We start from the raw sequence: 15235 nt of genomic DNA on the forward strand, positions 1-15235 counted from the left end.
CTTTCTCTCTCTCTGTCTCTGTCTCTATCTCTAACTCTTTATCGCTCTGTCTCTCTGACTCTCTCTCTCTTTTTCTACATCCCTCCACCAGTCAATGAATGACACACTGTAACTCTCCTGATTGTGGATCCAAAACTTTCCAAGGAGGGACAGAATTGTCATTGTATATCTTTAGAGCTCCACTCTCACCTTGAGGGCTCTACAGAACACAGACAGACTCCATTGATCTGAGCATGCTCACAGTGACCGGTCTCTGATTCCTCTTTCCTTGGCTCCTGCAGAGAGAGATAGAGAGAGAGAGAGAGAGAGAGAGAGAGAGAGAGAGAGAGAGAGAGAGAGAGAGAGAGAGAGAGAGAGAGAGATAGAGCGAGAGAGAGAGAGAGAGAGAGAGAGAGAAAGACTGAGGGGAGACAGGCTCAGGTAGAGGGAGAGCACAACCCACTTGGCAAAAACTGGTTGAATCAATGTTGTTTCTAATTAATTTAGACAAAAAATTATTGATTATGTTGAATCAACGTCGAAAACTAATAGTATTAGCAAAAAGCCATCAACATAAGGGCATTTCATTTTTTTTTTTTTCACCCAACGTTTAACCTAAAAGCAAAGACATGGTGACATTTAGTTGACAACTCAACCAATTGTAAATCAAAACTAGACGTTGAACTGACGTCTGTGCCCAGTGGGAAAGGACATGATGGATTAGCGAAAAGTAGAGCAAAATGTCTTTGAGGTCCTTTAGAGAGGGATTTCTTCCTGTACTCTCTCTCTGTTTCTCTCCCTCTCTTTCCTTCTCAGCACTGACTTAGTATTGGGTCACAATGACTCCAGGGATGGTGGTAACTAGAGCAACCCCATTTCTTTCTTCATCCATCCTTCACTGCTTCCTCTGATCTCACTCACTCCATCTTTCTATCTTTATCTAACATATCCAAACATACTTCATACTTCAGTCTTGAACCCTGCTACTTCCACATTACCCCTCAACCCCTGCACCGTACATCTTCCAGTCTTCTGTCCTCTCTCATACCATCACTTTATCAAGTTCGCCTCATTTCTCCTCTCCTCACTGACCTTAATAAGGTTCTGTTAGTCTGTGTACTCTGAGATCAAACCCATGCTTTGATATAGTTTCAGGGAACCTGGCTGGATCAGCCATTAAAGTGAAAACAAGGTCTTGTTTTGCTGGAAAGCTCTTGCTGTTGGCCTTCAGTGTTCTGTTTAACTTGTGGCCATTAATATTGCAGGCATTGAAAAGAAGTAGGACAAAATGTTTTGTGCTGTTTCTTAACTTTAATTATTCATACCAGCTGCTGCATTACTTTCCTTGGTCTGCTGGTCGGGTTGGGGCTCAGTGGAACTCTTTGATATGGCTAATTAGCTTATCTTATTTGTGTCATATTACCATCAGTTGAGTCCTAACAGGGAAGCAGGGTAGGTACAAAGACAGTATGGGATGAATGCACCTGTAGAGATAGAATCTGAAGCTACAGTAGACTTGAGGTAGAGTCCGTATCAGAAACCCTTCACAATTACTGTTCTCAAGATTCAACACAACACCCATGCACTTAGATTACTGCTCCCAAATTTCATCACACAGATATACTGTAAACATAAATAAAATAAATCAGGAAACCCCAGGTGCTTTAGATTACTGCAGGTAGGCAGCATAGTTACACAGAAACAACAACCACAGGAGCCCAGAGACACACCTGTTTAGGTACTTACCTGAGATATGAGTGTGTCAAAGGCTGATGACATGCCAATGTCTACTACAGCCATACCAGTAATATCGATCATCACCTGATAAAATCATATAACAGAACAATCACAATGAAAATAAGAGGCAGGAATCTTTCAATGTGTATCATGCGTATCATCATCAGCTTGAACCCATGTTATGTGGAGAGGGGAATTGAAGTAAAAGGCATCACATCATGTATGTTTCTGATGTGTGTGTCTGAGGTTCTCTCAAAAACTGTATTGCATAGTCTTCAAAAGGGGAGAGCACACACAGAAACACTATGGTCCAATACTTATTCATTTGTATACTTTACATAGTGTAGGGGGATAAGATAAGTGTAAATATGTCATTTCTTTGATGTACATACCATCAAAGAAAAGGCCAGCTAATACAACAATATAAATAGTGATGCAGGTAGCCTAGCGGTTAAGCGTGCTGGTCCAGTAATTGAAAGGTTGCTGGTTTGAATCCTTGAGCCGACTAGGTGAAAAATCTGTCGATGTGCCCTTTGAGCAAGGCACTTAACCCTAATGGCTTCTGTAAATCGCACTGGATAGTAGTGTCTGCTAAAATAATAAAACATCTATAACAATTTTGGTTATGATAAGTTAAAACAGGTATTCTAATCTCAGTAAAGTAGGATACTTAAAAATCACCAAGAAATTAGACTGAAGTAGAATAAACAAATCAACAAAGCAATACCATTGGTCAAGCCTGTTACAAAAAGGAAAACAATCTCTCGTTTATAGTCCAATGGTATCTAGCACTGGCTTCGTACGAACCATCTTGATCTCGCATGTTTACATTCTGTTTCGCTTCATCATTTTCCTCATAGCGTTCTCCTCTTACAGGCGCCCCTGCACTTTGACTGTGTATAGCTGTAGACTCATCCGTAAGAGTTTGATAGTTTATCAAGTGACCTTCCAAGGCAAGATCTTTTCTTCTTGATAGTTCCATTTTTAAATGTTAGGTAGCTTAGTCTGAGACTATATTTCTAGGACTAGACCGGGCTCAAGCTTCAACAATATCGCTAAACCACCGCTTGATCGACAAATGCACCTGCATGACTTGTTAGCATTATACGGGTATCAGCCCCAGGCTCAAAGCTCGAGAGAAACAGAGGGCCATGATCTGCACGGGTATCAGTTTGTTGATGAGTTTGTCTGTTTGTGAAATGACCTTCACTAGGATGTTCACCTGGACATAACCCACTGACCATTTCGCTAAACCCGCAATAACATCTGCTAAATATGTGTATGCGACCAATAACATTTGATTGGATTTACATACTCCTAGTAACTGTGCCATATCAACTGCACCATTATTGTTCCTGATGAAATGTACATTCCTTCTCTGTTGGTCTTTATATAAGCACGTAAGAAGCAACTTTTTCTGATGCGTTTATTTATTGTATTGTTTAACTGTATACTGTACATCAACATTTAAATGGTGCTATATGCAAAGCCATGTTAGAAGTACAATCTCATAATACTATTGGTATAACCCATAATCCCAGGTATGAAGACCAAACGTATCGACTGAGCGTAGATACATGTACTCATGATGTGCACGACTAGTTGCATTTTGACTAGAATAAAATGTAGTCTGACAAGTCTGACAGGGATAGTCTGTTAATATCTGATGTTCTCAAAGGAGAATTAGAAAAGAGAAGAAAAAAAAGAGTGACTTCAGCATCAAAGAAAAGGGCTCGGTTGGTGCTAAAACTGATATTTATTGATTTGTTTTACCATTTACTTTTCAGCCGTTCCCATAAAGACTATCATTTGATATATGCACATTCGTTTATCCATAACACATGGCATGGCATTCAAATGGAAACTGTTGGCACTTCAAAAATGTAACCACCCTTTCAAAAAGGTTCAAAAACTATACATTCAGCTATGAAATATACTTCAAGATGATCTTTTGTTGAATAATACTAAAACTGTCTGTAACATTTCACATTCTGGCATTGTTATTACACACCTGTGGTGTAAAATAAGTATGTTCACAGAGAGTACATTGGACAAGATATGATTAAAATGGCTTTCGCTTGTAAAGACATATAATAACATTGCTGTACAAATACTTATTATACCTCACTTCAAAATGTGTGAATTGAATATTACACTATATTTAAAATACGATGCGTCTCTTACAGTACATTAACGTCTCCATACAATACCAAAGCTGTTTATACTGACCAACAAATGCAAAACGCAGTAACTATGAATTTTGATAAAAAAATCTTTGATCTGTTTTACTGGCCAGGTACTGTATATTATCTGATTAATGTGTTATTTCGTTTCCTGACACAAGAACAAGCCAGTTGATCAGAATATATCATGGAGTATCAGAAATTGCAGTCTGTCTCGATAGAAAAAAAAAAAATACATTTCAGAAAAATGACGTAGTTACTGCGTTTTGCCATGGTAGGGCAGCATGTTGATTTGGTATTGTTTGTACAGCGGTCTGCACTATCCAAAACAGAACCCATACAAAGTTGTTCCATGTACAAGTTCATGGTAGACAAAGAGTGTCAGAAAAGACAAGTGTGTGAATGTGCACTGGCACTGAAGGTTGTCAATCAAACATTTTGATACACATTGTCTAGGAGTTTTACAGTTGTGGCATGCAGTTGTGGTCTTTTGACACAGGGACCTGTGTGTGTTTGAGCTGGCTCTATGTAGTTTCTCAGAAGATTTGTGTTAAAAGAAAGTCAAACACTTTAATTATGCTCCCAAACATTTAATGGGTCTAGCAACCAACGTTTCGTCCTTCTTCAGGGTCCTGTTCGCCACTGCTGACCTAAACAAAGTCCTGCAGTGAGTTTGGAACTGACCCAGTCTGAGTATACACTGTACTCGACTGAGAGGTTTCACCTTAAGAGGCTCACTCTTGGATGTTTGCCCCACACACAGTCTGCATGTATGTCATTCTGCCTGTAGATGGCAGCCTTGTCAAGGATGGTTTTGCACAGAAGACACCAGGAAAGAGAGAGTGGGTCGATAGGCGATGCACAGCAGCGTTGGTGTGTGCAGACAGGCAGGTGTTATAACACTGTGGCCTCCTCCATGGCATTGACCCACCTGCAAAACAAAAGTGAATAACATGAACACTGTAGATGTGTATGTGTGTCTGCCTGTGTGCGTGTGAGTGTGTGTGTAGCCTGACCTGCGGGCAGTGTGCTGATCGTCTGCTCTAAAGGTGTAGTATAGTGTCTTCTTGTGGTAGAGCTGAAACACGTTGGAGCTCTCCTCTCCCTCCGGCATCTCTGTCAGCTTCACTGTGAAACTCTGCAGGGGCAGAATCTCAGATGCCATCTTGTCCTGTGTTGAGATAGAGAGAGAGAAGAGAGTGAGGTAGGGACATTTATAAAGGACAGAATTTTACAGAATTTTGAGAAACAAGGAAACTAACACACACTTGTATTTGTGATTTAAGTTAACGACACTGCTTGTTATAAATGGTAGCTACCTACAAAGCTTGTAAAAAACCATACAATAAACAGTACAAATAAAGAGAGAGCACAGAATTTCTCCAGATCAGGAGAGACTTTGTAGAAGCTTTTAAAAGAGTCCAGAATAATATGGGCATATTGTGAGTATATTGAGGGTGCGTACTCAAGTGTGTGTACGTATGTGTATGTGTGTTTGGGGCTGGTGTGGGAGACTCTGTGCCCCCTCACCTCACGTGCTGTGAAGGTGTAGAGCACCTTGTCTTTGAGGAGGAACCACAGCCTCTTCCACTTCCTCTTGCTCTTCTTACGCCGCTGCAGGCTGCCACTCATGGCCGAGCCCTCAGCCCCCAATACCACCTGCAACATAGGTCAGAGGTCAACATCATGGAGTTAGCAGGGCATACCACAGAATCTTGCATCAGAGCAGAACTACAGAACTACACTGATAAAGGTCAAAGGTGATGAGTATTGCAGACCTGGTTGAGAGAAGAGGTGCTCTTCCTGCTCCTCCACAGGCTTGGGGGCTGTAGGCTCTGGAACACAGCTGAGAAGGGCCGACTGGCCCGGTGGGTGCAGGGGCTGGAGTTACCACACGCCCCTGAGATACTGACACCTATCTTCCTGAGCTCAGCGTAGCAGTGGTCACAAACTTTGGCCATCCTGTCTTTGAGGTACTTCAGAGGATACTTGTTCCTGGAGCAGGCACGACATACCACCTGGGTGTAGAGAGAGAGAGAACAGGTGTGAAGGTGGAGCGAGAGGACCTCTGATTTAAGGAGTATTGGAGATCAAGAAGTCAAGATACTAAAAGAGTCTGCCAGGATAATGTAAAACAGTGGGTTGGGTATGTATGTCAGTATGAGTGAGAGTCTCCAGTGACAGCAGTATGATTGACAGGCTCCTACAGTAAGGCCCGTGTGTGTGTCTCACCTTCCCACAGGCGTTGCAGTGATGGCGTCTCAGGGTCATGCTGAAGTCGGAGGTACAGTTCATACACATCATCACATGAGTCACGGGCACCAGCACTGGAGCTGTCTCCCCCAGGGCCATCCACAGCTTCTCACGTGCCTGCATGGGAAAACAATGTTGCAGCAACGTTACAACAACATTACAAACCAATACATCAACATTACAACATCATAACAACAATGTTACAACAACGTTAACAACCTATTCTGCATTTTATAAACGTCACACGTTAAATTGGTTACAAGTGAGCTATAAAGGTATGTCCTGTCCTGAGTGTCATTCAGCGGTGAACTCATTACCTCACTGCAGGGGCCACCGAAAGTACACAGGCCTGCAGCATGATCTGCTATGGCCCGACTCAGCGTGTGGAACCAGTCCTCCCTCTCACCACAGGAACTAGGGACACAGAAACAGATATGTGTTCAGGCTGTACACATAATTAGACATATACATGTGTACATATACATGCAGTATCTGTATATAAATACATATATATACTGTATGTAACCAATGGACAAGACTGGTACAAAGCCCCAGACAGATGTCCTCTGCTCTGACTTACCTGGCTGACAGGGTGATGCTGATGTCATTCACCTCGATCCTCAGGGCATTGAGCACGTTGTCTATGACGGGTATACTGACCTGGGAGAACAGGACACACAGCACAGCAGTCAGCACACAGACAGACAGAAAGACATGGTAACACAGCCATAGGTCATGGGTGAGGTGTGAAGGTCAGGGAAGGTCATCTCAGTAGGAGGGGGTGGGACTCACCTTCATCCCAGACAGATAAAGAGTGTTCTTCAGCCGGTATTTACCATCCTGCTGAGGATAGGTGTACAGCATCACATCATTCATCTGGTGTAGACAGAAACAGAGGGACAAGAGGTATGATTACTATCATGTGTGCAAAGGCAGCCTGACTGCCAGCCTGAAATGTACGGCTACATTCCGGTCCTCTACCCTTCTCCTGAAGTGTGTGCTCGTATACTTTCACTAATGGATTTAAAAGGAATGTGAGGAATTCTCCCTCCAGCCATGCTTGCATCCAATCCAATGCTTTTAAATGCATGGGGGGGAGTGAACAAGAACACACTTCTGGAGACTGGAAACACAGCCCTCATCTCGTTCAAAGGGAATTTGCCACAGGGGGGCACTAAATCACCATAGTGATTTTTGAAAATTTCCTGTTGAAAAGTGATATCCCAAGTATAAATATAGTAAAGCACACACACTAAAAGGTAAAAATATATATGTTTTGAGCAAAATAGTATTTTTTTTCGACACAACTGCAAACTTCAAGGAGTGAGGCATTCAAGGAGTTGGTCTGATGGTCAGATGTGATGTCATTGATCTCCTGCCTTGCTTGAGGAACAATAGAGAACAAAAGAGGAAGACCCCACCCCCCCACTTGTGTCATGTCATGTCATACCTGGACCACCTATTGAGATGTGCCTTTTGTTTAGTAAATCAGGTGTTCAATGAGGTGAAAAGGAGACTGGAGGAGGACTTTAGAGCAATTAATGTGGAACCTCCTTGGTCGTAACATGTTTTGGGGGGGGATTTCCTTTCATATTATTCACACATTCAAACGTTAACGCCTCAAACCAGACATTCCCATGTAACACAAAAAAGGCTATATGATAAAAAGGCACCAACGTTTATTTGCTTATTACACCCAACGTACTGTAATCCTCAAAACATACTTCAGCCTATTGTGTTGGAGGGCCTTATTTAGAGTGGGACAAAAGCAGTGACATCATTATTCACACATCATGTGTGCTCTAAACATCCGTGGCCCATAAGGCAGCATCCAGGAATTCTCCACCGGTCCCTTCCAGCTCCCAGCTGCTCTGAGAAACTGCGTGGTCTGGGTGGAGGCCCTGGAACCAGCCACCACTACAACAACAAAACAGGCTCAAAAGGGACAAAACAGCATGTGACCCTCTAGTCCTGACTGTGGTGCCAGGAAAATACCTCTCCCTCAACGTCAGCATAACTCAGGAGCTGATCGTGGACTTCAGGAGACAGCAGAGGGAGCACACCCCCATCCACATCGACGGGACCGCAGTGGAGAAGGTGAAAAGCTTTAAGTTCCTTGGAGTACACATCACTGACAATCTGAAATGGTCCACCCACACAGACAGTGTGGTGAAGAAGGCGCAACAGCCTCAGGAGGCTGAAGAAATTTGGAATGGGCACCTAAGACCCTCACAAACTTTTCCAGATGCACAATTGAGAGCATCCTGTCGGGCTGTATCATCACCTGGTACGGCAACTGCACCCCCCGCAAACGCAGGGCTCTCCAGAGGGTGGTGCGGTCTGCCCAATGCATCACCGGGGGCACACTGCCTGCCCTCCAGGACACCTACAGCACCCGATGTCACAGGAAGGCCAAAAAGATCATCAAGGACATCAACTGCCCGAGCCACAGCCTGTTCACCCTCTTATCATCCAGAAGGTGAGGTAGAGGTACATCAAAGCTGGGACCGAGAGACTGAAAAACAGCTTCGATCTCAAGGCCATCAGACTGTTAAATAGCCATCACTAGCCAGCTACCACCCGATTACTCAACCCTGCACCTTAGAGGCTGCTGCCCTATATACATAGACATGGAATCACTGGTTACTTCAATAATGGTTAACATGACAGTGGCTTTCCTCTGGTTAGCATGACAGTGGCTTTCCTCTGGTTAGCATGACAGTGGCTTTCCTCTGGTTAGCATGACAGTGGCTTTCCTCTGGTTAGCATGACAGTGGCTTTCCTCTGGTTAGCATGACAGTGGCTTTCCTCTGGTTAGCATGACAGTGGCTTTCCTCTGGTTAGCATGACAGTGGCTTTCCTCTGGTTAGCATGACAGTGGCTTTCCTCTGGTTAACATGACAGTGGCTTTCCTCTGGTTAGCATGACAGTGACTTTCCTCTGGTTAGCATGACAGTGACATTCCTTTAGTTGCCATGACAGTGCCTTAATGGCTGTTGAGCGCTGCTCCTCAGTGTCACTAAGTGAGTGATGGCTTTCATCATCTGTTTGGACTCGCTTTCCTTAAAGGCCCATACATTACACCTGCTGCCCCTCTCCAGCCATCTACTCCAGGGGAGCTACTCAGTTACTCACACACATCAGTCTCTCAACCATCACTCCAGGACCAAAAGGCCCCTTAACAGCTTCTATCCCCAAGCCATAAGACTGCTGAACAATTAATGAAATGGCCACCTGGACTATTTACATTGACACTGCTGCTACTCGCTGTTTATGATCTATGCATAGTCACTTTACCCCTACCTACATGCACAAATTACCTCAACTAACCTGTAACCCCACACATTGATTAGGTACCGGTATCACTTGTACTGTATATAGCCTCGTTAATATTATTTTATTGTGTTACTTTTTTATTGCATTTTTTTACTTTAGTCTCTATTTTTTGAACTGCATTGTTGTTTCAAGGTCTACACCTGTTGTATTCGCATGTGACAAATAAAACTTGATTTGATATACAACCCATTTGGGAGACACAGGGAGAGAGAGACATGAAGACAATAAGAAAGTGGTAGGAAAAGGAAGCAAAGAAAGAGAATGGCTCCTCAAAGAATGGCTCCCAGCTAGATCATAACGTTCTGAGAACCATATGTTTCTTAGTGCTTGGTGAGAGCGTGGTTGTCCTATGGTTATTTTGCATACAACCTTCCCACAATGTTCTGGGAATGGTGCAGGACAGTTGCTTGGCATTAGAACATTCTCAGCACATTTAAGGAACTTCACAAAATAATGTTATTTTCTTGGTATTTCATTACTTTAACAGAATGTTTCCTAAAATACATTGAATTACATTTTTGGTAATGTTCTAGGAATGTTCTCCAACTAGTTTCACATTGGGAATGTTCTCAAAAAGAGAACGTTAAGAAACAATGTTCTTCTGTGGGAATTTCAGTACTTCAGCATTATGTTACCTACAGGTTTCCTTATGGTTCTATTTAAATTTATATTTTCAGAATATTCAGAGAATGTTAAGAAACAATGTTCTTCTGTGGGAATTTCAGTACTTCAGCATTATGTTTCCTACATGTTTCCTCATAGTTCTATTTAAATTTATATTTTCAGAATATTCAGAGAATGTTAAGAAACAACGTTCTTCTGTGGGAATTTCAGTACTTCAGCATTATGTTTCCTACATGTTTCCTCATAGTTCTATTTAAAGTCATGTTCTCAAATTGTTCCAAGAAACATACAGCGTTGTTCCCACAACCAATGTGAAACCAAAAACATACGTTCCACAACTTCCAAGGAACCAAATGTGCAAGTTGGGTTGTGTTCATATAATGCAGATTCTAAAATGAACACATATTTTGTTTTATTTCAGTACAAAGTACATACTAGTAAATGTCACAATAGATACCCAATAGATATGATACCCTTTTCTTCTTTCTACCATTTACTTCCTTAAGACTTTGTTTTTATGTCCCTCCCCCCAGTCTACAGAGTGTCTAGCCTTTGCAGCCCTGTCAGTCCCCTCACTGCACAGGAAGCCAGCATCCAGTGACCCACACCAAACATCCTGTGAGGAAGCAGGGCCCTCGAAAACAAGCCCTGTGAGAGGGAGGCACCTGGCTGGGTATGGTAGGGCTAGGGTTGTCAATTTCTGGGAACGTTCAACAAATTCCCTGGTTTTCTCAAAATCTCAGTTGGAGGATTCCCGGAATCAGGAGAGAATAAGCAGGAAATCCGGAATCCTACAACTGTTATTTTGGGAAAATCAGGGAATTTATTTAATGTTCCTGGAATTTTGCAACCCTGGGTGTGGCCCTGTGGCCTTGTCCTCCTTCCTCTGCCTGCTTCTACATTCTGCCTCCCTCTGCCTCGCCCTGTCTCCCTCTACATCTGATTGCCTTTACCAGCCACAACAGTATCCAGAAAACTTGGATAAGACCCCACCCTTACATGATCAGAATTACCACCATGTGTGATACTGAAATATTTGTGAAAGTTTTAATGACACACGAAGAGGATAGTGGTTAGTAGACCGGCAATAGTTACCAGAAATAGGTGTCTGGGCTGTCTGCTTTTCCTTGAAACTTTCATTAGAGTGCCTTCCCTCACAAACACCTGCACACACACAGAAATAGAGAACATGTTAGCAAGAGAACTGCCTGTACTGTACTAGCAGTGGGCTTTTAGATCCCGTGCCGGATTTCTAGTAGGCCATGGTCTGAGATTGGTATTATTCACTGTTTATGTTATGTTTGTTGAACAGAGTAACACTGTTCAGAGAGAGAGAGAGGCAGACTGATCTCACCCTTCCTGGCTTGAGTAGATCTCTCTTGCCTCTGACACTGTACTCAATGTGGACCAGCCGCAACAAATTCTCCTGTGTGTCAGAGAGACAGAGAGAGAGAGGGACAAGAGAGGAGAGTGAGATAAGGAGGGATTTTCCTGTGAGAGATGGGTAAAGAGAGAAACTGTCCTTGTGAATGAGAGGGAGGGCAGCGGAAAGGGATGTGCTGCTGGAAACTGAATAGGAGTGGAAGAGATAGTGTGTATGTGTGTGTGTGTGTGTGTCACACACACACTGTAAAGGGGTTACTGTGAATTTGACAGTATAGCTTACAGGCAGTAAAAAAGTAGCTTACAGGCAGTTCGGTGGCAAGTAAAATTCAGTATTGTATATTACAGTAATATAAATAAGGTATCTACGAAAGTACCGTATATAGACACACAGTACAATACCCCAAAATGTACTGTATTATACTGTAAAAAAGTAAATGCTACCGTAATCAGAATAATGGATAAATTAATGAAATTCATTGAGGCATTTGTATTTCACAGTATTTTTCTGTAATTACAAGGGATTGGTGCAAGCAGGTTTACTGCTAGGTAAAGTGTTTTCACATTACAGCATATTAATGAATAATTGGTGGCACTTCTAGAGGCCTTAACAAAGGCTTCCAAACTGGCAATGACTACAGACCTAAACAGACAGGGCAAAATGCTCAACCATTTAAGGCTTAAGGCTTTCTGCCATTCCAATCTGTCCCTATACATTTTAAATTAATGGGACAATATAACCATATAGGATTTCAATTGGTACAGCATTCTCAATCACAGGTGCAACAAATACTCAATATGTTAATGAGCCAGAAACAGCAATACCATGCACCCACTAGTGGTCGATAGGTTTTCCATTCGAAATACAGCAATTATTTCCCCGCCCACAACATTTTCCCACAATGCACCATAATTTACTGTTGGCTGCAGTAAAACATTTCAGGGTATTTTACTGTTGATAATACCCCAAATTACCATATGAATGACAGTTTTCTGTCACAGTGTATACATAGTCTGATGGGGAGAGGAAGGAGCTAGTGCAGAGGATCTGTTGAGGGAAGGAGTGTGTGTTTGAGTAAAAGAGGGAGAGAGAAAGAAAATTAAAAGAGAGTAATATGAGAGAGGTGAGATGGTAAGGAAGATCTGTGTGGCTGTGAGAGACAGGGGATATATGATCTATCTTAGGAGGATCTGTGTGGCTGTTGAAGAGACAGGGGATATATGATCTATCTTAGGAGGATCTGTGTGACTGTTGGAGAGACAGGGGATATATGATCTATCTTAGGAGGATATGTGTGGCTATGAGAGACAGGGGATATATGATCTATCTTAGGGGGATCTGTGTTGCTGTGAGAGACAGGGGATATATGATCTATCTTAGGAGGATCTGTATGGCTGTGAGAGACAGAGGATATATGATCTATCTTAGGAGGATCTGTGTGGCTGTTGGAGAGACAGGGGATATATGATCTATCTTAGGAGGATCTGTGTGGCTGTGAGAGACAGGGGATATATGATCTATCTTAGGAGGATCTGTGTGGCTGTGAGAGACAGGGGATAGAACATCTATCTTAGGAGGATCTGTGTGAGGGTGTGTGTGTGCTCTACAATGTAAGTAATGTCCTTACTCATACTGCACCCTTTGTTACGATGCACCTGGGATCTTTGATGATATCATCTTTCCTCGCCCTTACATTAATCAATAGGCAACAGAGCCCAGTTAGAGCAGAGAAACAGGCCTCTCCAAGATCACTGACGCGGTTTCACTCACAACAGTGTTGCCATGCGGAACCAAGAAGGATTTACACATGGAAAATGTGAGCTGTCTCCACACTTTCAAGTTCACACTCCAAGTTTGTACATTCTGTACATGCATACCTCTAGCAAACACTTGCATGAGCACATGTACACAGTAGTCTGAAATAAATACAGAAACACCCATACAGACACACCGACTTACCCCTTGCTTGAGATTTTCATTAGCCTGGTCTGCCACCTCTGAAACGATGACTAAGGCAGCTGGAACACAGAGGGAGAGACAGAAAGGATTAATGCCCATTAATACGCAGGGAGTAAACACTGCCATGTTTGGGCCTAAACAACTAACCTATGATATTGTATCTAAGTCCGTGTGTGTGTGTGTGTGTGTGTGTGTGTGTGTGTGTGCGCGTGTGTGCACGTGTGCGCGTGCATGTGTGTCACTGCTGAAGAGATGACTGTTGGCATGTATAGAAGAAACTACAGCAATTCTTATGAAGCAGAGAAAGACCACACCTTGTGTATCCTCATATTCTTTCGAATCAGGGGAGAGGTTGTTTAAGTAATCTAGAAAACGGCACAAACAAACAAATTATTCAAAAACAGAAACAGATGAATAATGTGTAGAATGCCAAATAACACTATTCAAGGTCGAGAGCCAAGATGGGGTACATAAATGAAAGTTAGTATTACAATTTTGCAATAGTACATTATGAGGTGTGTGTCAAATACCTGTGAGCAGCATGCGGTACTGGAGAACTCTCACAATGACCTGCAGCAGCTGGTGCTTCAATTGGACCTGAGCTCCATCTGGACCTTGCTTCTGCACACATAAACACATTGCCAGGTTAACACACACCTGCATGCATGACTGTGGAACATACACACACGCATTGTGCACAGACATGAACACATAACCTCACACACGCAAATAAATAATACAATTGTAACGACTTCCATCGAAGGTGGCTCGTCTCCCTGTTAGGGAGGCGCTCGGCGGTCGTCGTCACCGATTCCTTTTCCCTTTTCTGTTGGTTTTGTCTTTATTGGTTTCACCTGTACCTTGTTTGTGGTTAATTCGGGGCTATTTAAGCCTTCAAGGCCCACCTGCTTTTGTGCGGGCTTATTTTCTGTTCTGTCAGTGGAGATTTGTGTTCTGTTACATTACGTATTGTTTGGTGTCCCGTTTTGTTGGTCATTTGTGCCTGTTTTTGGCGTGACCAATTTTGGGAATAAATATGTATTTTCTGAAAACTCTGCTCTCTGCGCCTGACTACACACCCACCACTCCTAGCTAACGTGACAACAATGCACAACACTACTCTCAATTTGGGTAACCTCTGTTGAAATTATGCAATCAAAGCTATAGATGACAGAAGGATTAATGAGATAATCTTGACAGATCGTTTGACCACCAACCTGACCACTCCAAATCTCCTCACCACACAAACCCTGTACTGTCTCTATTCTTCTGCCCTATGGAATCCCTTCAAAAGAGAAAGGGGAGAAGAAGCGAGATATCTAAAACAAATCTATCACAGGCTAATTGTGTCTGATGGACATGTATTCCCAGTCCCAGAGAGGGTCTATAATACAAAGGGCCCAGAGCAGATCCACACATCACCACTGACTGAGGAGTCTCCTAACCCAATAGAGCCCCGTTCCTCATTAGAGACGAAGAGATAACCCCCCGCGGGACGGAGACAGCCATCCCTTAATTTACACTGGGTGACTGTGGAACGCACACACACACAAACGCAGGCCTGCAAACATACACACATACACACACTCACATGTAAGCACACACACACGTACACATGCAAACACGCATACAGGCACGCAAGGACACACACACAGACACATGCAAGCACACCCACAAATGTACGGACACACACACACACACACACACACACACACACACACACACACACACACACACACACACACACACACACACACACACACACACACACACACACACA

General features: G+C 43.0%; 1 protein-coding gene across 2 annotated transcripts in view; it reads right to left on the reverse strand.

The window, feature by feature from the left end:
- Window positions 1-3453: 3453 nt before the first annotated feature.
- LOC120065094 (FYVE, RhoGEF and PH domain-containing protein 5-like) overlaps window positions 3454-15235 on the reverse strand; it is a 45188-nt gene continuing 33406 nt past the window's right edge. Inside the window, exons 8-20 of one of the 2 annotated variants that reach the window (XM_039015811.1) lie at window positions 13986-14076; window positions 13770-13820; window positions 13456-13514; window positions 11467-11538; window positions 11208-11276; window positions 6945-7028; window positions 6733-6812; window positions 6470-6566; window positions 6132-6269; window positions 5678-5917; window positions 5457-5558; window positions 4916-5070; window positions 3454-4830 (exon numbers count right to left, since the gene is read on the reverse strand). In XM_039015811.1, coding sequence (XP_038871739.1) covers window positions 4794-4830; window positions 4916-5070; window positions 5457-5558; window positions 5678-5917; window positions 6132-6269; window positions 6470-6566; window positions 6733-6812; window positions 6945-7028; window positions 11208-11276; window positions 11467-11538; window positions 13456-13514; window positions 13770-13820; window positions 13986-14076 — 1275 coding nt within the window. In that variant the 3' untranslated portion in view covers window positions 3454-4793. Of the gene's footprint in view, window positions 4831-4915; window positions 5071-5429; window positions 5559-5677; window positions 5918-6131; window positions 6270-6469; window positions 6567-6732; window positions 6813-6944; window positions 7029-11207; window positions 11277-11466; window positions 11539-13455; window positions 13515-13769; window positions 13821-13985; window positions 14077-15235 lie in introns of both variants that reach the window. The other variant, XM_039015810.1, reaches the window with a different exon arrangement.

Source organism: Salvelinus namaycush, chromosome 20 (genome assembly GCF_016432855.1).
Source record: "Salvelinus namaycush isolate Seneca chromosome 20, SaNama_1.0, whole genome shotgun sequence".
Taxonomy (NCBI): Eukaryota; Metazoa; Chordata; class Actinopteri; order Salmoniformes; family Salmonidae; genus Salvelinus; species Salvelinus namaycush.